We start from the raw sequence: 23,751 nt of genomic DNA, 5'->3' as shown, positions 1-23,751 counted from the left end.
CAAAATAATTGTTTCCAAGCAGATACTACTTACCTTACTTACATGTATGTCACAGTTTGTACATACTTGATGGAGCCTCTGTGTTTGGAGACATTTTGAAACAATTGTTTTGTGACCTTTGCTCAGATGGTCTCTCTTCTTTTTACAGAGACATGACTGAAGTTGTACATATTAAAGACAGGAAAGAAGCGATCCATGAGCTGAAGTATTCACCGGATGGCACGTACCTTGCTGTTGGCTGCAATGACAGCTCAGTTGATATCTATGGAGTTGCTCAGCGTTATAAAAAGGTCGGTGAATGTGCCGGTTCCCTTAGCTTCATCACTCACTTGGACTGGTCTTCAGACAGCAGATACTTACAGACCAACGATGGCACTGGAAAGCGGCTTCTCTACAAGATGCCAGGTAAACTTCCCTAACTCATTGCATACGGAGCTTAGACTTTTAATGGCTGTAGTATTTCAGTTTTCAGTAATAGTAAGTTGTAAATTATATTTGATTATAGGTAGAGTAATCTGAGCTAGTTCAGGCACCATGATCTTTTTTATAAGTATCTTTAGAGTTCTTTGCCACCAGAATATTGAGTTGTAATTGACCTCAAAATTCTATATGTTTAACATATGCAATGTGATATTTTTTTAAAATTTGAGATAGGGTCTCATTATGTTTTCTGGCTAGACTGGAACTGGCTATGTAGACCATGCTGGCCTCAAATTTAGTGCTGGGATTACAGGCAAGTGCCACATGCCAGCCCTTTGTGAGGTTTTGTTTTTAATGTACATATATTGAACGTTATAAAATGATTATCACAACCACACTGACTGGCATACCTATCATCCACTACAGTTATTTTAATTTTCCTGTGAAGTAGAAACATTCAAGATCTTTCTTAGCAGATTTTAAACACACCCTGAGTAATACAGCATGGGTGATAACAGTTACTGTTCTGTACATTCAGAAAGGCCACTCGGGGGCTAGAGAGATGGCTCAGTGTTTAAGAGCACTAACTGCTCTTGCAGAGGTCTCGAGTTCAACTCCCAGCAACCACATGGTGGCTCACAACCATCTGTAATGGAATCTGATGCCCTCTCCTGGCAGGTCTGAAGATAGAGACAGTGTACTCATATACATAAAATAAATAAATCTTAAACAAAAGAAAAAAAAAAAGGAAAAAAAGAAAGAAAGGCCACTCAGAACTCATCCTGCACACTGGAACTTGGTGCCCTGGACAACATCTTCCCATCACAGTACCCCTCCCAGCAGAAACCAGCAGCCTCTAAACTGGTCTTAATTAAAATCCCACTTCTCTCAAACGACTTTCCACACCTCTGTCTAATGTGGAGCTTTGTAAATTAATCGCTCTTATAAGAACTAATTTGATAAGACTGCTTGCATAAGACAGTCCAAGTATTGTCCCCAAGCTTTGCATTGATGATTTATAACGAAGATTTACTGAGTCCTAAGGTCCTCTTACCTCGCGCAAGTGTATTACTGTTCACTGATCATTCCGTTTTAGACCTTTTTTCGTGTTTCCCTGATTTGCCCCTTTGTAGGAGCCTTTGCCCTTTCTTCCTTCCCTTCCTCCCCGCCTCTCTGTCCTCCCCTCCTTCCCTTCCACTCCTCTTTGTCTCTCAAGTCTTCCCTCCCTCCCTTTATTCCTCCCTCCCTTCCTTTTTTTCCTTCCTTCTTTGTGTGATTATTGAACACATTACAGAAAAGGCCAACGCCAATGCCATCGATAGACACGTTAGATTTCCCACGTTCTCCTCTGATGGAGCAGCAGCTGTACAGGGAGCAGTTTTCTCAGTGTTGTCCTGAGGATGAGGGCCTTGGAGATGTAGGTGAGCTCAGAGACGAGGAGTTCCAGAAGGGAGGGCCTCCTTCACCCCAGAGCAGCCTTAGCTTCCTCAGAACCAAGCACCCAACGACCTATCCTTTGCTTTTCTTATAACTCACCCAGGTGTCACTAATCTATATCATGAATTTAGTGAGTTTCAGTTCTGTTTTCCATATGAATGAGCCTGCTGAATTGATACTATGTTCAAACTCTTTTAATGTTAGTAGCATTTACATTTTTTAAATTAATCATTCCATTCATTTACATTTCAAATGATATCCCACTTCCTGGTTACCCTTCCACCAACCCCCATCCCACAACCGCCCTCCTCCTCCCCTTTGCCTGTTGTAATCCACACTTAACTGTATGTTCATGTATTCTTCTCTAACTTAGGTGTAAAGTATAAAGGTTTATGTTTGAGTGAAAAGAATCAAGTGGAGTAATTTCTTAACTGAAGACTCTCTTACTTTTAGGAGGAAAGGAAGTGACAAGCAAAGAAGAAATAAAAGGCATGCACTGGGCTTCCTGGACATGTGTTGCAGGCCTTGAAGTCAATGGAATTTGGCCCAAGTATTCTGATATCAATGATATAAACTCAGTCGATGGAAATTATGTTGGCCAGGTTTTAGTTACAGCTGATGACTATGGAGTTGTAAAATTATTCCGATACCCATGTTTGAGAAAAGGTATCTTTTTTTCCTAATATTTTAACTAATTCTCTCATAAAAGATACAATGTTTCTACCTCATCTAAATAAATTATACCAGTTAATATTTTAGAGTATATAGTAACTAATGAAGGATTTTATTTTGCCAATTCAAAAATTATTGTCCTGTTACTTTTTTTTTTTGACATGAAATTTTTGCCAAAAATTATTCTTGAATTCATCATAATATATGCAGTAATGATTTATCATCTGACTTGTTAATAAAGGCACTGCACACATATTAAAGTGCAACTCAGTAGCCGTGTTTACGAGAACAGCAGAAGTAGCTTGACCCAAGTATGTAGTGAACTTGTCCACCTGACTGGATTTTCACAGAAGCCCAAGCTAGCATTGATACTGTGCGTCTGCACTGATAATGAGCTCAGGATCCTGTGAAATGTCAGCTACTCCGCAGACATAAGTAATTCTGAGCAGTGCGTAAAGGCTGGCCGTGCTTCTAGCTGGTGAAGCCCCTATTTCCAGCCTTCTGCCATAGGACATGGGAATTGCCAGACATTCTAGAATACTATTCTTTAAAGACTCATTTATATTGTTGCACAAACATTTTGGTTGTTTGTTTTTCATTGCCATGAAAACAATGAAACTAATTATACTGTAAGTGTCCGTTACAGTTTATGCATTTATTTTTCCATTAGTTGACATTTGAAACATTTCTAATCTTTTGTTAACACATGCAAGTTTCTCAAAGAGGTATATAGCATGAAACTGTTGGATGAAGGAGAATATGGGTGTTGAACATTACAAGAAAATGTCAGTTTGCTTTCTAAAATAGTTGGAACATGTCATCAGTACCCTTTGACTCACAACCTCTTAGGCACTTGGCCTTACCAAACTTTCTTCGAATTTTGGCAAATATAGGTACCGTAAGTGGTCATATTTTGTGGTCTCATTAAATCTCTCCTAATGAGACTGAGCTTTATTTTCAGATGTTTTGGGGGGAGATTTATATACTTCCTATATCAAAGACAGTTCTTTTTCCCATATAGTTGCTTCTTTTGCTGAGATATTTATATATTTCGGTAGGTTCAAATAATTTATAATATTTATAAATTGCATCTACCATCTTATAATATGCAACCAGTCTTCTCTCCTTTTCATTTTTAATTTTTCTCAGGTAGCCCAGGCTAGCCTCACTTAGTAGAGTTGAAAAGGCTAGACCTAAGTTCTGGATCTGCCAGTCTCTACCTCTTAAATATAGGGGATTACAGGTGTGTGCTACTGTGCTTGGCCTCTTTTTTTTTTTTTTTTTTCTTAATGTCTTTTATCTACTAGTTCTTACTTTCTATACAACCAAATTTATTATTATTATTTTTGTTATTATTTGTTTTACTTTATTACTTTACATTCTACTCACTGCCCTTTCTCAGTCACCCCCTCCCACAGTCCCTCTCTCATCCTCCCTCCCCTTCTCCTCTGAGAGGATGGGGGCCCCTCTGGATATCCTCCCCCGCCCCCAACACTGGCACTTCAAGTCTCCATTAGGCTAGGCACATCCTCTCCCACTGAGGCCAGACAAGGCAGCCCAGCTAGAAGAACATATCCCACATACAGGCAACAGCTTTTGGGACAGCCCCCACGCCAGTTATCTGGAATCCACATGAAGACCAAGCTGCACATCTGCTACATATGTGTGGGAAGGCCTAGGTCATACCCATGTATGTTCTTTGATAACCAAATCATTTTATCTCCTTTTGTGTGTGTGTGTTTTGCCTGTGTGTGTGCACATATAGGTGTGCATGTGCCATATGTTTTTGCTTTATATTTTTATGCTAATGGGGATCAAAGCCAGAGACTGACATGTTAGGTAAATGCTATGCCAGTAAATTATATATACCCCAGCCCATTTTAAATCAATGTATTTTGAAGTACTGTCTCACAAAAGTTGCTCAGGCAGGCCTTGAACTTGTGATTTTCTTACCTTAGCCTTCCTAGGAGCCAGGTGTGAACCAGTACACCTACCACCTAACAGTTTGTTTTTCTGTTTCTTCATTTTTTTTATTTAATTAAAATATAATTACACAATTTCCTTTTCTCTTTTTTCCCTCCCACACCTCTCATGAGCCCCCCTTTCAAATTACACACACATATTTACAGTGTATCTGCAAATAAATATATAAATACAAAAAGACAAAAAAGTGTTGCTTTTTTGTTTGTTGTTTGTTTGCTTGTTTGCTTGTTTTTCTGGCTGACCTCTTGGGGTTGGATGAGATTTAGGGTGCCCATCTCTGAGGGAGACCACATTCAATCTCGCCCCCCCGCCCCCACCATCTACATTAGCTTGCCAACTAATGTTGTCATTGTTCAGGTCTTGTTTTAGCAGCCATTTTGTTGAGACTTCATGGGTGAAGCTTTCCTACCATCTAGAAGATTCAATCTTGCAGAAATCATGCCGGGCGGGTTCTTACAGTTCTTTTATAACACTCCCCGAGCCTTAGGTGTAGGATTTTGCTGTAGATGTATTCATTGGGACTGGGTTCCCCACATTTTGATGCAATAAAGAATCTTCGATGAGGATTAGGAGGTACACTTACCTGTGGGTTTAAGGGTAAGTAATTAGATATCAGTTAGGAGTCTAGCTGAGGGGTGGCACCAGTAGGTTCTCCCCTGACATCTGTGGCCTCAGGAGCTGTGGGTGGTTGGGTAGGTTTTCAGTGCTGGTCATGACTCCTCCTGCTGAGCAGGCCTTGAGTCCAGTCATACAGCTGTTGGTTACCACCAAAATATGTGGCACTGTTACACCTTTAGGGATTATCTTCCTGTGATTGGCATTGCTGTAGTCCTCAGGTGTCTCTGCTGGGGGACTGTTGAGCCTGCTTTCCTTGGAAGCCTGTATAGCACCTCTTGGTATCATGAAAGCTAGTCATCAGGAAGGTAGTCACATCTAACTATTCTTCCAATAGGATCTTCAGCAATAGGAAATCCTCACAGTTTTTGTAGTTCCCACTAAACTATATTGTAAAATAAGTAAAATATCTGTACCTCTCAGTTCATTCATTCGTTCTTTTAACTAATTTTAAGATCATTTTCCCATCTGGTCATACTCAGTGTTGTGATGTTATAATAGTTTGGATATAGTAGTTGTTGTTTAAGATGGTGTGTGTGTGTGTGTGTGTGTGTGTGTGTGTGTGTGTGTGTGTGTGTGTTGCTTTTTATTAATTTAAAGAGATACTTTTGTTACAGGGGCCAAGTTTAGAAAATACATTGGCCATTCAGCTCATGTAACTAATGTCAGATGGTCACATGATTATCAGTGGGTTATTTCTATTGGTGGAGCAGATCACTCTGTCTTTCAGTGGAAATTTATTCCTGAGAGAAAATTAAAAGATGCTCTTCACATAGCACCCCAAGGTAAGCGTAAACCTCTCCCATCCATAGCTCCAAACTAGCAATTTTACCATTGAAGCTTCTTACTAGCAGAAATTTCCTGTTAGAATAGATGTATATCTTTAAAGTCAGGTATCATGGAGGATGCTATATGAAGAATTTGGGTGGAAATTTAAGTTGTCAAATGAGTGAAATAATTCTGCTAGCAAAACAAACAGTATTTCATCTTGAAGATTTGGGTTCCAAGGCTTTTATATGCTTTAAAAATCAAGAAAATATCAACTCATCTGTTGTATGTAATAATTTATCTGTTTTTCATGTTGATTATAAGTTATATTCAATTATATCTGCACAGACACTTAATGTAGCATCCATTGGGGAGGCAGTGGGGGGATTTAAAGGCGCTATTGAGTTTCAGTGATTGGACGGGTAGATAATCTGTAGTTCAGTTTACTGACATCAGTGTCACTTGACTAGGTTAGGTCATTTCATTTAACTATTTTATGGCTTGTTTCCTTGTCAAGTTGACAGAGTCATCTCTTTTTTTTTAGTTGGAATTTATTTTTATTATAATTATATATATGTAATATATATTATATTATATATACTTACATATTATATATAATATATTATGTTTATATATTATAAACATTTAGTTTGGAATTATTATCATTATAACAAAGACTTATTTTGCCAGTAAGGTCCCAGAAATCTTATATTCCCACCAAGCAAAGCAAAGTATATTTGTAGCTACTCAGTGATATTATTTTTGTCTCAATAGAGTGTCCTTCCCGGCCAGAGTCATCTCTTAATCATTAACTTTATACTGCTATTTTGAAAGTAAATCTTTTAAACAAATGGTATTTGTTTTATAAACATTTACAGAAAGTCTGGCTGAGTCCAACAGTGATGAATCAGATTCAGATCTGTCTGATGTTCCAGAACTAGATTCTGAGATTGAGCAAGAGACACAGCTTACTTACCACCGGCAGGTAATGGCCTATTAACCTATGATATTTTCCCCAAAGTTCAGTTTCTTCATCTTGATTTCGGCTACTATTATCTATTGTGAATTTTTATGGCTTTAATTTCTCCAATATTGGATAGGTATTTCAGTTCCCCCTTTGAACATCATAGCACACTTACATAAAATGTTCTTTTATATTAAATTGTTGATGTACTAAGGAAGTTTATGTTCTGTTTGCCTGTAGACTTCTGTCACAAGAGACTACCACAATTCCCTTTAATGTTTCCTTATGACTCATAGAAAGTTCTCAGAGCATTAAATTCCAAGTATTCTCTTATCAGTATATGAAAGTTATATTAAGTATATGAACAGCTTTATTAGTACTTACATTAATCATTTCTATGTATATTTTTAAGGTTTACAAAGAAGATCTACCTCAACTTAAAGAACAATGCAAAGAGAAGCAGAAAAGTGCTACTTCCAAACGAAGAGAACGCACTCCAGGAAATAGTATTCGATTACACTTTATTCATGGGTATAGAACACTATATTTCATTTGTGTGTTTAAATTTGAGTTTGCACTTAATACCCTTTGCCTGAGGGTTTAGGATTTAATGTTTAGTCCATTGTTACTAGTTTCTGGAATCCTTTAGAGCACATAATGTATAAGCCTCACATTTCAGCTCTGCAGCAACAAGTTTCTACTTTCAGCAAGCACACATTTTCTCACCAGACTGATAATACTTTCTAAGAATTTGAAAAGAAGTTATTTATGAAAACTGTTTCCAGGGCTAGAGAGCTTAGTGATTAGGAAGGTCTGCTGCTCTTTCATGGGGCCTAAGTTCCATTCTGAAAACCTACATCAGGTGGCCTCCAAAAGCACCTACACACATATCACACACACACACACACACACACACACACACACACACGTAAAATAAATCTTAAAAAAAGTATTTTCCTTTTAGTGTTAAAACAGGTAGCATTTTGTTCCATTGTGTTGTGTGAATTGGTCTTTGAAGCACAATGCAAGGTTGTCATTGATAGGATTGTATTAACCATTTGAAGATTTATATATTCTAACTGCTTGCTTACAGTTACTGTTGGAACATGTATTACATAGTCAGAGTTCAACAATGCATAACAAAGTGCTGTTTGAAACCCTCCTCTCTCTTTTCTTGCTCCCCCTGCCCTAAGTGTCATTACCTTACCCTATAAATAATATTTACTTCCAGAAATATCTGAATACAAATATATATATATTCTTTCCTTACCTGATTGTGTATATAAAGAAGTGGTTTTACTTTGTAGAATACAAATGTAATAATGTTTTTGCAATTATTAGAATACTAGAGATGCCTTTTTTAGACCTGATTTTTTTCCCACTCAATACCTTAGCCTAGTTTCAGCTATCTGTAATCTGAGAAGCTCATAACAATATGTACATTCTAAGAAGCTGGTATTTTTTAATTATTCAGTTTCTTTAAGACTGAAAATTAAATGATGCAAATGATACCTACTTCTCTGTGTATTAGATATTGATCAGATGAAAGATTAAAATGTGTTGTGCATGATTTGTTTTCTGCATTAGTTACAGAGGTTATGACTGTCGAAGTAATCTTTTCTACACTCAAATTGGTGAAATTGTGTACCATGTGGCAGCAGTGGGTGTCATATACAATAGACAACAGAACACACAACGTTTTTACTTGGGTCATGATGATGATATTCTGTGTTTGGCTATTCATCCTTTGAAAGACTATGTGGCAACAGGCCAGGTAAGTTCCCTTAAAAGACCATGTGACAATAAGTCATATAGAAAACCTTTTCAAAAACTTATTTTGAGATTTATTTTTATTTGTATGTGTATAGATGTCTTGCCTGCATATATTTCTGTGCACCATGTACATTCAGTATCCATGGAGGCTAGAAAGGGGTATAAGATACCCTGGAACCAGAATTACAGGTGACTGTGAGCCACAGACTGGGTGCTGGGAATCAAACCTGGTCATTTGACAGAGCAGTCAGTGCTCTTAACTGTTAGCCATTTCTCCAGCCCCTAAACCTGTTTTTTTTAGTTTGAGTCACTAAAGCAATGTAATTACTTAACAAAAAGCTCTGTGAAAACACAGAATGACTATGTCTTTATTTTTCAAGTTCAGTACCAACCTAACCGGTTTGCAATTGCATAGGTTCTGACATTTTGTAATGGATAACTCTATGGGAATTCATAAAGAAGGGGGCAATATTGTCTGTAGATTCTTAGTATATTTAAGAATTGTACTAGCTTCTTAATCTTTGTTTAGTTTACTTTTATCCCAACCTATAAAAATAGTTAATACCCAAAGGCAAACATGACAAGCAACCAACCATTGAATGAAATATTTAAAACCATGAGTCAAAATAAGTTGATTATCTGCAGTGTTTTGTCACAGTGATAGAACACTGACGGATGTGTGCCTGTATCCAAGATGAGATGCCGCAAGCCTGCTTCTTTGGTGATATGTACTGTTAGCCAGACTCAATTTGGTGTTTGAATCCAAGTACCTTTATTTCTTGTCTGAGTTAAATTCTGTGCCTGTTTCCCCATCTTTATAATAAGGATATGATTGGTACCTAACTTAAGGAATTATGATGGTTGTTAAATAAGCCAGACTTTGAAAGGGCTGTGGAACAGTATCTGTCAGGTAAATAATTTCTCAGTGAATGTTAGTCCCTGGCATTCATCATCACTTCAGATGAGATGTTCGACATGATCAGCACATAACAGAAAATGTAGGTATTGAATGTGTACAAAAATCAGAGAGGGTTGGGAGACTTTGTGTATTTAATTATTAAAATGGAAAGAAACTTTTTTCAGGCAAAAATGTAGAAAAAAAGAGCCTGGGTATTTAAAGGGGGAATCTTGAGGGGTTTATATTTAAATAACAGGTCACAAAAAAGTGATTAAAAAATGAAGAAAACTGGTCAGGAGTCATGCTGTAAAATCGTCAGAGGTAAAATTTAAAGATCACTGGTAATATTTAGATGGATTGGCTGGGTTAGTGCTGTTTCTGTTATACCTTTATATTAAAAAGTCTCAAAACTAAAACTAAGTATAATTGATTTCTACCATTGTTTCTCTTCTATCCCTCTTAGAATTTAAAAAAAGATAATGAAAAATACCATGCTTATTACCTGCTTTTTGTTTGATAAGTTTCTAGGACAAATAAAGATTATATAAGTATTTTGTTTCCTTTTAACAGATATAAAAATAATTGTTTATAATGACTTTTACAATTATATCTTTATCAGGTAGGTAGAGATCCCTCAATTCACGTATGGGACACAGAAACCATTAAACCATTGTCTATATTAAAGGGCTACCACCAATATGGCATCTGTGCTGTTGATTTCTCAGGTAAGACTATCTCAGTAAGAATGATCAAAATACAGCGGGAATATAATATTTAAACCAGTGTTACCTAAGCTTGCCAGTTAGCTATGGTTTCACAGTTTTTATCAAGTGTGCATACTGTTGTAATCAAACATAATGATGAAACTCGGTTTTCTGGCTTGTTTATAATTACAATGTAATGACTATAGCCATAAAGTCTTTTTAGAATGTCCATGATAATATCAGCATATAAATGGTTTTCTGCAAAACACCTAAAACTATGAAAGGTGCTCCTGTAATATGTACTGCTCCTTTAATATTGATCTTCTATAGCTTCAAAGTAAACTTTGAAAATGTTTAGGGTGAATAAGAATGCTTTTTAGGGAGCCGGGTGTGGTGGCGCACGCCTTTAATCTCAGCACTTGGGAGGCAGAGGCAGGTGGATTTCTGAGTTCGAGGCCAGTCTGGTCTACAGAGTGAGTTCCAGGACAGCCAGGGCTACAGAGAAACCCTGTCTCGAAAAACAAACAAACAACAACAACAAAAAAAGATTTATTTATTGGTGCTGGTGAGATGGCTCAGTGGGTAAGAGCACCCGACTGCTCTTCTGAAGGTCCAGAGTTCAAATCCCAGCAACCACATGGTGGCTCATAACCATCCGTAACAAGATCTGATGCCCTCTTCTGAAGTGTCTGAAGACAGCTACAGTGTACTTACATATAATAAATAAAATAAATCTTAAAAAAAAAAAAAAAAGAATGCTTTTTAGGGGACTGGAGAGATGGCTCAGTGGTTAAGAGCACTGACTGATCTTCCAGAGGTCCTGAGTTCAATTCCCAGCCACCACATGGTAATGGGATCTGATGCCCTCTTCTGGTGTGTCTAAAGACAGCTTACTCATATGCATAAAATCATTTTTAAAAAAAGGAATCCTTTTAGGTGTCTATATTAACTAGCAGTTTTAGTCTTACAATTTCAGTTCATGCTTACAGTATAGCAACTGCAGATATACCTGCAGTAAAAACTGCTGTGTGGATTGGGAGAAAATGTCATTATTGAAGATGTTTATGTCATGAATTAGTGGTTTTGCTGCCCTAACCAAAGTCAGTTATTCATAAATGAGATTTTGGGGAAAGCATATATACACATGTATACTCAAGAGTTCTAATAGTCAACAATAAAAATATCAGTGGTAGCACTGAGTGGCTGACTAAGGTTTGCAGAAGTGAGGCAGAGTGGAAAAGGTTCTCTCACACTGTGACCCTTATAACCTGTAGATACATGCACTTCTGTCACTGTCATAGTAATCATTGACTTCAATATTTAATATATCCATTACTTGTTGTTTGCTAGCAGTGGCAACTGAAACTTGGTCTTCACTAAAAGCAGCCATGTTAGTAATAGCGTGTTGTAAAATAGAGCATTTCCTTTGATGAACTTTAGTCACTGAGTTTTTATGTCACAGTAAAGTTGTTACAGTGACTTTAGTTGAAATAGATCCATTTTCCGTTCCTTTCTTGATTTTCTCATTTAATTAATACAGATTTGAGGTTTGTTTCAATGGACCTACTGTTTATATTGATGAGATGTAGGGTGATTTATGTGTGTAGCGCCAGGAGTGAATGCCAAGGCTTTACATACACCAAACAAGTGCTCTACCATTGAGCTATCCCCCTAGTGTGATGTTCTAATACACATGTATTAAGTAATACTCACCACACAGGATATTTAGGATATCCATCATTTGATACATTTATCATTCCCTCCTTCCTTCTTCCCAATCTACTGAATGCATAAGGTAAGTTAAGTCGAGTGTGATAATGATTCAAAAACTCATTGGAATTCCCAACTTGAAAGATGGCTCTGTGGATAAAATCACTTGCTTCATGAGTCTGACAGCCTGAGTTCAGTCTCTGGAGCACATATAAAGGTAGATGAAGAGAACCAACTTCATAGAGTGTCTTCTGACTTACATACGCACGCACGCACACACACACACACACACACACACACACACACACACACAAATTTAAATTAAAGAAACCAGTATCCTCATTCTCTTCTAAATTCTGGTTCTTTTCATGGATGGATGTATACTGTCTAACATTTACCATTACTTTTTAAAGTTTTCAGTATAGTGCTCTAGCATATTACCATATTTTCTGCTGTTATAAATAATACCTTAAGGTGGGTACTAATAAAAACAGAGACCTGGTTAACTCACAGTTATGGAAACTAAAAGTTCAAGTCAAATGGCTCCATTGGTTCTGTTTGTGGTGAGAGTCACCTTGGCTGTGTCACAATGTGAGCATCATGGCAGGAGTAAGTGCAAACAGAAGAGTTAACATGGTGAGACTGGGAGCCAGAGAAATTTAAGGGTCTAACTTGTTTTTATTATAACAGCCATTACAATAGAGCTAGATCTTCCTGAGAGAGCATTATAACTTTCTTTTTATTTATTTATTCACGTCCCAAATGCTGCCAACTCCCAGTCCCCTGCCCCAGAGTCCCTCTTTCCATCCCTCCTCCCTCTCTCCTCTGAGAAGGTGGTGCTCCCCTGGATATCCCCACCCTGGCACATCAAGTCTCTGCAGAATTATGTGCATCCTTTCCCACTTCATCCAGACAAGGCAGCCCTGTTGGGCAGCTGATTCTACAGTCAGGCTACAGCTTTACAGACAACCCTGCCCCCTCTAGCATTATACCATTCTTTGGGCAGAGCATCCACCACCTTAGTCCCCTCACACCAGGCCCAGCTCTTAACTACTCCACCAGTTTACACCACCCTGGGGGCCAAGCATCCATCATGCAAAGAGACTTGGGGTGCAGGTTCTATTCAAATGAGAGCACGTGTCTCTAGAAAACACACCAGATGAATTTGACTTCATGAAATTAAATCAGAGTCTCATCTTTTTGGTGTCACAGCTGATGGGAAACGCCTGGCTTCAGTTGGAATAGATGACAGCCACACCATTGTGTTGTGGGACTGGAAGAAAGGGGAGAAACTTTCAGTGACAAGGTAGGGAGAACACTTACCATGTTGGCAAAACACTAATGTTACCATGGACTTCGCTGTTTTGAAATCAAACTAGTATGTGAGGTTTCTTTTTGTTTTGTTTTTCTTGTTTTTTGTTGTTTTTTTGTAATTATCAGCTTTTATTACCATTAAATAAATATAATCAGAATAAGGATAAATTATTTTATTATTTCTTTGTAGGTTTAGCCCTTGTGAACCTGTTTTTAATTTGCCTATAATAGGACATTGGAAATTACTATTTCAATTTGCCATTCTCAAAGAATGACTTCCATTAAAAGCTGTTATATACTAGCTGGGAAGCATGGTTAAATGCTCACACATGTAATTGAAAAATGACACACATATTGTGTGCTTTGTATATACGTATGTTTTAAAATATTTTTTCATTTCTATGTTTTCTAAAATGAGCATGATTTATTTTATAATAAAATATTAACAGTGCTTTGAAGGTGGAGCAGTTAACAGTGCCAGAGACTGTATTTTGTTTGTTATTTCGTCAAATTGAAATGTTAAAGCACTTCAAAATATGAATGCTTTTTATAGAGTATGCAGATGATGTCCAAGGACTTAATAGTTTCAAAGGAACTTTGAAAGTCTGGTAAGATGGCTCAGTGAGCAGAGGCACCAGGGCCTACAGTGGTAGAAGGAGAGAAATAATCCCTACAGGTTGTCCCTGACATCTTACACACAGAATGTGGCGTGAATGCTTCTCCCTTGAAGTAAATGAATGTAATAAAAGGAATATTGAAGGACATGTTAAATTGTAATGAATTACTATTTCAAAAATTTTAAACTCTTGTTACACACAGCATTCCCTCTTCACAATCCAGTGGGGCTCATGGCTACTGTCTAACTGAAGTTCTATTTTCACAGTTTCTACTGTCTGGAGAATCTGCTGAGCAGAGTTAACATATTTAAATAGTGACAAATGTACAAATGAATGACTTCACAGCCTGAATGTCAGATACCAGCAGGAAACAATTATCCCGTAGGCAGAGGACTCCAGATAGGATGTGCGTTTTACTGGGATGGATTATCTTTAGAGCTAAAGCATTTTGGTTTGTTTCAGAGGCAGTAAAGATAAGATTTTTGTTGTGAAAATGAACCCCTATGTGCCTGATAAACTAATTACAGCTGGGATTAAACACATGAAATTTTGGCGTAGAGCAGGTAAGGAAATGTTTCTGTTTGCTCCTTTGAAATTCTAGAAAGAATTATCTTTAAAATAATTTAGCTAAGTACAGTGTGGTATGCTGGACTGGATTTTGGGATAGACAAGGAAAATCTTTAGAAAAACTGAAATCTGAATGAAGTCTGAGGTTCAATTAAGGGTATTGTGTAAATGATGTTGGTGTCTTAGTCTTGATAAAGGAATAGTGTCGTTAAGATGTTAACATTAAGGGAAACTGGATAGAGGACTATGCAGAAACACTACACCTTTATATTTGTTTGAAATATGAGATTTTTTAAAAGTAAATAGTAGGTAGCTGGAGAAATGGCTCATGATAGAGACCCCTGCTCTTCTAAGGACCCAAGTTTAATTCCAGGCACCTACTTGACCACTTTCTGGTAGGGGATCCAGTGCCCTCTACTGGACCTGGTGGGCACTGCATGCATGAGGTGCGTACAGGTGTATGTATACATGCAAGAAAAAACAAAATGGAAACTTGTCATAGACTCCTCTCAACTAAAAAGAGGAGGAGGAAGAGGAAGACGGAGAAAAGTGAGAAGGAGGAGAAGGAGGAGGAAAAGAGGCAGGAGGAAGAGGAGGAGGAGGAGAAGAGGAGGAAGAAGAGGAAGAGGAGGAGGAGAAAAAGAACATTAGAAGTACATACTTTAAAAATAATGTGCAGTTGCTGGGTAATTGTGGCATGGCTCCCATCTTTAATACCAACACGTAGGAGGCAGAGGCAGGCAGATCTTTGGGCGGTCGAGGTCAGCCTGGTCTACAAAGTTAGTCAAGGATAGCTAGGACTATTACACAAAGAAACTCTGTCTCGAAAACACACACATACCACCATTTACATTTCAAATGCTATCCTGAATGTCCCTATACCCTCCCCCACCCTGCTCCCCTGCCCACCCACTCCCNCTTCTTGGCNCTGGCATTCCCCTGTATGGGGCATATAAAGTTTGCAAGACCAAGGTGCATCTCTTCCCAACGGTGGCTGACTAGGCCATCTTCTGCTACATATGCAGCTAGAGACATGATCTCTTGGGGTACTGATTAGTTCATTTTGTTGTTTCACCTATAGGGTTGCAGACCCCTTCAGTTCCTTGGGTAATTTCTCTAGCTCCTCCATTGGGGTCTCTGTGTTCTATCCTATAGATGACTGTGGGCATCCACTTCTATATTTGCCAGGCANTGGCATAGCCTNACAGAGATAGCTATATCAGTGTCCTTTCAGCAAGATCTTGCTGGCATATGCAATAGTGTCTGCGTTTGGTGGCTGATTATGGGATGGACCCCCAGGTGGGGCAGTCTCTGGATGGTCCATCCTTTCGTCTTAGCTCCAAACTTTGTTTCTGCCACTTCTTTCATGGGTATTTTATTCCCTATTTTAGGGAGGAATGAAGTATCCACGTGTTGGTCTTCCTTATTCTCGATTTTCTTGTGTTTTGGAGATTGTATCTTGGATATTCGAGGTTTCTGGGCTAATATCCACTTATCAGTGAGTGCATATCAAGTGAGGTTTTTTTGTGATTGGGTTACCTCACTCAGGATGATATCCTCCAGATACATCCATTTGCCTAAGAATTTCATAAATTCATTGTTTTTAATAGCTGAGTAGTACTCCATTGTGTAAATGTACCACATTTTCTGTATCCATTTCTTTGTTGAGGGACATCTGGGTTCTTTCCAGCTTCTGGCTATTATAAATAGGGCAGCTATGAACATAGTGGAGCATGTGTCCTTATTACCAGTTGAAACATCTTCTGGGTATATACCCAGAAGTGGTATTGCTGGATCTGCTGGTAGAACTATGTCCAGTTTTCTGAGGAACCGCCAGACTGATTTCCAGAGTGGTTGTACAAGCAATCCCACCAGCAATGGAGGAGTGTTCCTCTTTCTCCACATCCTTGCCAGCATTGGGTTTATTTTTGTTGCTGGAGGTAGTATTATATATGATTCTCTTCTTTTGGTTTTATTGTGTAATGTTTAATTTCTTGTTTTCTTGGATGTAGTTACCCTCCTTGTATTGGAGATTTTGTTCCAGTATTCTTTGTAGGGCTAGATTAGTAGGAAGATATTGTTTAAATTTGGTTTTGCCATGACATATCTTGGTTTCACCATCTATGGTGATTGAGAGTTTTGCTGGGTATGGTATCCTGGGCTGGCATTTGTATTTTCTTAGATGACATCTGTCCAGGATCATCTGGCCCTTAGAGTTTCTGTTGAGAAAACAGGTATAATTCTGATGGGTCTGCCTTTACATGTTACTTGGCTTTTTCCCTTTGCAGCTTTTAATATTCTTTTTCTGTTGTTGTTCTGCGAATTTAGTGCTGTTGTTGTTCTGCGAATTTAGTGTTTTTGCGATTATGTGGTAGAAGGATTTTCTTTTCTGATCCAATCTATTTGATATTCTGTAGGCTTCTTGTACATTTAATGGCCATCTCTTTCTTTAGATTAGGGAAGTTTTTTTTCCTATGGTTTTGCTGAAGATGTTTTCTGGTCCTTTGAGCTAGGATTCTTCAACCTCTTCTATTTCTATTATTCTTAGATCTGATCTTTTCATTGTATGTTGAATTTCCGGTATTTTTTGGGTTAGGAGCTTTTTACAGTTTGTATTTTCTTTGACCAATGTGCCCATATTTTCTATGGTATTTTCTAGGCCTGAGATTCTCTCTTCTATCTCTCGCATTCTGTTGGTGACACTTGCATCTGTAGCTCCTGATCTCCTTCCTAAGTTGTCCATCTCCAGGGTTTTCTCCCTTTGTGTTTTCTTTATTGTTTCTATTTCCATTTTTGTTCTTGGACCATTTTGTTCAATTCTGTCACCTGCTTGATTGTATTTTCCTGTATTTCTTTAAGAGATTTATTTCCTTTTCTATTTACCTGTGCTTCTATTTGTTTACCTGTGTTTTCCTGTATTTCTTTAAGGGAGTTCTTTATATCCTCCTTAAAGGCCTCTATCATCTTTATGAGATGGAGTTTTAAGTGATTATCTTGCTTTTTAGGCGTGTTGGGGTATCCAAGGCTTGCTGTGGTGGGAGAACTGGGTTCTGGTGGTGCCTGATTGCACTGAATTCTGTTGATTATGATCTTGTGCTTGACTCTGTCATCTGGTTATCTCTGGTGTTAATTGGCCTGGGCATCTCTGACTAGAGCTGGCTTCCTTGGAGGCAGGCATTGCGGTCTCTGGTTAGGGTGGGCCTCTTGTATCTCTGGTTAAAGCAGACTTCTGGCATCCCTGGTTACTGTGGACCTCCTAGGAGGCAGGCAGGCTGTGTCCTTGGTTACTTTGGGCCTCCTGGAAGACAGACAGGTTGTGGGGTGTGGGAGGGTATCAGGCCCGCTGATCTGGCCTGGATGGAGAAGGAGACTAGTAGGAAGGTAAAGCTGGGCAGGTGGGCCTTGTGTCAGCTGGGCTCTGTGTCTTTGGTGACCACCTAGGAGGCAAACAGGCTGTGGGGTATGGCCTGGTATCTGGCCACTGATCTTGCCCAGGTAGGAAGCTGGCCGAAAGAAGGGTGGAGCTGAGTATGGGGCGTTAGCAGTGGTGAAGGTGGGTCCTTCGTCATCTGGGCCCCATGGTTCTGTCAGCTGGCATAGGTATTTGGGCGAGATTCTCACCTGTGTCTTTGATTACCATGGACCTCCTAGGAGCCACAGTGTGGGCCTGTATTGGTCTTTAAAAAACTTTCTTTAAATAAGTCATAAAATTTTTGACAAGTATTATTAAAAATTCTAACAAGTGACTAAAACTTAGTTTTTATGTTATTTATCTAAAAAGATATAGCCTAAGATCTATGATATAAATTATTCCCCAAGTAGATTGATAGATTTGTAATTTTCTTTTTAATTCTCTATACTGTTACATATCTTTCTATCAGACATCAATAGGGATGAAGCTATTCTTTGTAACTGTGGACATTTTGAAAGCAGTACTTTCACATTTTTTTTTTATGACCCAGGGGGAGGATTAATTGGAAAAAAAGGCTACGTAGGCACTCTGGGGAAAAACGACACAATGATGTGTGCAGTGTACGGATGGACTGAAGAGATGGCTTTTTCTGGAACCTCCACAGGAGATGTGTGCATCTGGAGAGATGTCTTTCTTGTAAAAACAGTTAAAGCCCATGATGGGCCCGTGTTCAGTATGCATGCATTGGAGAAAGTAAGTAACCTAAGGGCGTTTTAAATTAAATACAGCTATCATGAAAGGAGCACAGCTTTCTACTTAGCTGGGCTACCCAATCATGGTCTGTTTTGTTCTTTCCTTCCAAATCCCTAAATATGATACGGAATAGGTATGCTGCTTAAAAACACTTTAAATGGCATAGTGGCACATCCCTGTAACCCCAGCATTCAGAAGGGGAAGGGAGGAGGATCATAAGTTCAAGGTCACACTTGATGCTCAAAGCCAGCCTGAACTCGCAAGACTCTGTCTAAAAGTAAAAAACAAACAAACAAAAAGAAAGGAAGAAAAAGAAGAAAAGAAAGAAAAAAGAAAGGAAAGGAAAAGAAAGAGAACAGGGAAAGGAAAGGCTGGTGAGATGGCTCAGCAAGAATAATACTGACTGCACAGATTGGGCAACCTAAGTTCAGTTCCTGGAACTCGCATTGGAAGGAGAGCTGTCCTCTGACCTTACAGAAACACACACACATACTCACACTCCCTCCCCCTCCCCCTTTCTCCTCCTCCTTCCCCTTCCTCCTCCCCCTCTCTTCTACCCCCTATTCCTCTCCCCTCCCCCCTCACTCCTCCCTCTCTCTCTGTCTCTCTCTCATTCACACACACAAATTATTATGAAGAAAAGGAAACTAAAACCTTACTCTATTAAGCCCTGCTAGTGTCAGCATTATGCTAAGTGCTGTCTGTATAATTATGTCTTATTCAGTGCCATTGCCATTCCTTCTTTCCAATGTAAAGTAGGAGGCTTTAGAAGAGTGTGTGTGATTGCTGAAAGTGTGATAGTGGCAGGTGTAGCTCTCCACCCACTATAGAAACTGGTCTTTTGGTATCCTAGCATCACTATAGATACCGTTACAGATTCTGTGTCTATGTCTAGAAACTATGATAGAGACTCATACTGTTAAACTTAATCCCTTATACTGAACCCCTGTTAGTCAGAAGACGCTTTTCTCTGTAGCTTTTCAATACAAAGCAGCTAGTTGGTTTTGATGTATTTTGGTATTTACTAACTGGATCCCTTTGTTTTCATAGGGATTTGTAACTGGAGGAAAAGATGGTATGGTAGCCCTTTGGGATGATTCCTTTGAAAGATGTCTTAAGACCTATGCTATAAAAAGAGCTGATTTAGCCCCAGGATCTAAAGGTGGGTTCATATTTAGTCTGTTGTTCAAGAAAAGATTGATTATTCATCAATATGCTTGATCACTGACATGGAACACAAGAAATATATTTTGCCTTCTTGTTACTCATCAGAATTAAATAGAAATCATGAAACCAGAGTCATTATCCTCCTCTCTCTGGTGTATTTGATGAAGTACTAACTCACCATGTCACTCCTGACTCTCATACACATCAGCTTCTAGGAGATTGTTGTCAGGCAGCATTTGCGCTTACTGAACAAGGCTGACAATCTGATTGCAGTCCCTGGAACCCACTGTGGGAGGAGGGAACTGTGCTGGCCTCCACTCTAGCCTCACAGCTCCTTCCTTTCAGGGACTGCGCCATACTCCCTCCCACCTCAATGCCTTTTCTGCAAGCTTTAACTTTTTCCTACAGTCTGTACTTCCCTCCAATGACAGAGCCATGCTCACATTTCAGATCAGAAACACTTTATTCTACATTACTTCATCCTCACTTCCCCCTTCAGAAGTTTAACTCCTTTCTCAAATTCTCCCTTCCTAATAACCTCCTCACACAAGAACTGTTGTAAGAGCTAGGTCTGCCATGCTTCCTGCTATGTGACTGAGGCCTACCTAGGACACACTGGTCAGAGGGATCTGTCTTCTGCTGAGTTGGAATTCCTGATCTGGATGGTATGCATAACTGAAGGGGAGCAGGAAGATGATGAAGATTTACTATCTATGAGGCAAAGATGTAGTTATTGAAATGATAGTGTAGGATCTGGGTAGGACAGAATTATATGTTGGTATGCTCTAAGATTAACAAATTGAATGGTTGAAGGAAATACAGTACATTATTAGAATTTCTCAAATATAGATAGAACTTTATAATGTGATGTTTTTAACCATCAAATACTATCAGTGGAAAAATACATACTCTTGAATTATCTTAACTTCATACCTTTAAGATCGTTTCCATTTAACATTTCAGGTCTGCTTTTGGAAGATAACCCATCTATACGTGCCATATCATTAGGGCATGGTCATATTTTGGTTGGCACAAAGAATGGTGAGATATTAGAAGTGGATAAGAGTGGCCCAATCACTCTTCTGGTCCAGGTACTTGAAATGTTAATGTGCACTTTTCTTCCTTTACAGTTCATGTTTTCATTCAGAACATGAGAAGCAAAGCTGACATGGGTGAATCAATGCAAGATGAGTGAGGGAAATATGTCTCAATGTTAATATACATTGTGAAAAAATTAGCCCATGGACTAGACAAAACCAGTAAATGAATATACTTATTCTCATGTAGAATAAGTACCAATACTTAAGTAAAATTCTATCGCTAATTATGAAATCAATGAGACAAAAACTAGTTATAATGAGGCATTCATTTCATGTTTTAGTTTTACTTTTTGGAGCCCATTTGCTAAACATAAGTCATTTGAAACTCTTTGGCTACGTAAGTGTTAAGTTTATAGCTTGCAGAAGTGAGAAAGGGCAGTCTGACTAGAGACTAAAATTGTATTACTGAAAACATTTATCAGGGAAAAGAAGCTAATACAAATTCAGAAATAAACTTTTAAGACAGAGAGAGTCTCACTGTGGTCTGCTAATTCGGAATTTGCTATGTAGATTAGGCCGGCCTCAAATTTGTGGGGATCCCACTTGCCCCTGTTTCCACTTCTGCCTCCTTTCTTAATACAGACATGTGTCTTAAATTATCTGCCTCATTCTTGTTAGGATACCAAAGAGCACACACAGATAGAGCACTGTTCATGCTTTATTTAGTGCTTTATTGTTAATACCCTATCAATGAGATTATATAAGAGGCAAAACATATACTAGTGATAAGATAGCTTGTTAATTTCACCTACAGAGTATGCCTTTAAAATAAAAATAATAATAAAGTCATTGTGGGGTTTCTGGTGTGTGTGCGTGTGTGTGTGTGTGTGTGTGTGTGTGTGTGTGTGTGTGCGTGCGTGCGTGTGTATAACTGACTGACTCTGCACTCATGATCTTCCCCTTAGGTTAGGCATCTGGCTAGTCAAGGTAATTTACACATCTGTGAGATCTCAGACAGTATTACTACAAATACTCTTTTAGACATGAATACAGAGGAATTACTTTTTAAAATGTCATAAGAAAAGATTTAGAAATCACACATAATCTCTATTAAGATAAAAATGTGGATGGACTGAGAATCTGAGAAGAGTTGGAGAGAGGGTAGATATGGTCAGCATACATTGTTTACATGAGTGGCATCAGAGAATAAATGAGAAGACTGTCTTAAAAGAAAGGATGTTTAAGATAAGATAAACTGAGCAGACTTTATTTGAGCACTAAAGCACTCGTGTAGAGGACTGCACTCAAAGTCAGAAGAGATTTGAGGAGCCATGCCTCAGTGTGGGCACCAAGCTCTTGTCAGCTAGGTGGAGAAGACAAAGATCCACTTGTTTGGTTGAAATTCTTAAACCTTAGCTTGACATCATTGGCAGTTTGTGATTATCAGGTGTTTTGATTAGAGTCTGCTGGGGACTTCTGTTTGGTAAAATAGATGGCTTCATCTTAGTATTGATGTTGGCTTTCAGGTTGTTTACATAGTAACCTAGTGTAGATGCTGTCCTTATGGACTCCTAATTAAAACTGCTCCCAATATAGCTTTAAAAAAAAATGATACTAGGCATTTAGGCCAGGGCCTCATGCATGCTGAATACATACTGTACCGCTGAATTACACCTATCATATTGTGCTATATTTGTTATATGGTGAGATTTTTAATGTCTTTTTTAGCTTCTTGGCTTTAGGATATATGATAACCTTTCCTTGGCTGTTGTCTAAACATGTATGTGAAAGCTTAGTGGATCTAGTGAAAGAAATCAAGTAAAGGTTTAATTGCTAGAAATAAATAGAAAAACAGTATTAATTTCAGACATAACTATATACCTTGAATATTGATATAATAAATTGAAAAATTAAAACTGATAGAGGTCCTCTATGATGTGATGAGTTTAAAAATGAACATATAGAAATCAATGGTATTTCTTTCTAGTAGCAATACGAATAAAATATTACATACAATACTACTCATAAAACTATACAATAACCAGTACTTTATTTTTTATGATTTGGTTACATGTATTCTTGGATTTGGGGAGCAGTGCACACACTGTGGCATGTGTGGAAGTCAGAGGACAGGTTGGGGGAGTTAGTTTTCTTCTTCTGCCATGGATTCTTGGAACTCAGAGTCAGATTGTCAGGTTTGAAGGCATGCACTTGTACTGTCTGATCCTTCCCACTGGCTAGTCCAGTGACCAGGAATTTTATAGTTAAAGTATGTAAAACCTACACTAAGAAAATTATGAAATGTTGATAATGATATAAAAGATCTAGATAAAATGTAAATTTTTTATCATTATAATCCATTCTTTGATAGGATTTTTTTGCACAAAATTCTGACTTTTACAAAAGCACCTAGAAGATAAAGTAAGAATAAGGAAGAAAAAGTTGAGAGCCTCTTCAGGATAGAAATATACAAAACACAAACTTATTCTGGGACATCAGAAGACACCAGTGTTTGTAGCAGTGCTGCCTGTAGCTCAGTCTGTTCTAACGGTGTCAGGTCCTCGTGGACATGAGTAGCTCTTTAGTCATGTGGTCTCTAACTTAACGGGAACAAGATTTTGTGGTTTTTACTATATAGTCTTGTTTTGTTAAGCTTGTCCCGATTTTTGATGTTATTTTAAACAGTATTTTCTCAATTTTATTTTCAGATTGTTCTTTGCTAATATATTTTACAGTTTATTTTGTGTACATCCTATAATGGAAACAAGGACCTAAGAACTTGCTAATTTCTTGTATTAGTTCTAAAAGTTTTGCAGTAGATTCCTTACTAATTTTTATATACAAGATCATCTCATCTACAAATAATTGATTCACTCCTTCATGTCAGTCCTGGACAGTGGCTACTTCTTTTACTATGTCAGTCCTGGACAGTGGTTA

The 23,751-nt window shown here is 38.2% G+C and overlaps 1 protein-coding gene across 8 annotated transcripts in view; it reads left to right on the top strand.

Moving 5' to 3' along the window:
- Eml5 (EMAP like 5) overlaps window positions 1-23,751 on the top strand; it is a 114,225-nt gene that overhangs the window by 33,295 nt on the left and 57,179 nt on the right. For all 8 annotated transcript variants that reach the window (XM_021201910.2, XM_021201909.2, XM_029540726.1 and 5 more), the window contains exons 9-20: window positions 149-405; window positions 2,311-2,523; window positions 5,745-5,912; window positions 6,774-6,880; window positions 7,272-7,390; window positions 8,447-8,633; window positions 10,150-10,255; window positions 13,157-13,250; window positions 14,338-14,438; window positions 18,405-18,607; window positions 19,658-19,769; window positions 20,738-20,865. In XM_021201910.2, coding sequence (XP_021057569.1) covers window positions 149-405; window positions 2,311-2,523; window positions 5,745-5,912; window positions 6,774-6,880; window positions 7,272-7,390; window positions 8,447-8,633; window positions 10,150-10,255; window positions 13,157-13,250; window positions 14,338-14,438; window positions 18,405-18,607; window positions 19,658-19,769; window positions 20,738-20,865 — 1,795 coding nt within the window. The remainder of the gene's footprint in view (window positions 1-148; window positions 406-2,310; window positions 2,524-5,744; window positions 5,913-6,773; window positions 6,881-7,271; window positions 7,391-8,446; window positions 8,634-10,149; window positions 10,256-13,156; window positions 13,251-14,337; window positions 14,439-18,404; window positions 18,608-19,657; window positions 19,770-20,737; window positions 20,866-23,751) is intronic.

Source organism: Mus pahari, chromosome 7, assembly GCF_900095145.1.
Source record: "Mus pahari chromosome 7, PAHARI_EIJ_v1.1, whole genome shotgun sequence".
Taxonomy (NCBI): Eukaryota; Metazoa; Chordata; class Mammalia; order Rodentia; family Muridae; genus Mus; species Mus pahari.
The sequence above is the reverse complement of the archived record's forward strand: the minus strand, read 5'-3'. Positions and strand labels throughout refer to the sequence as shown.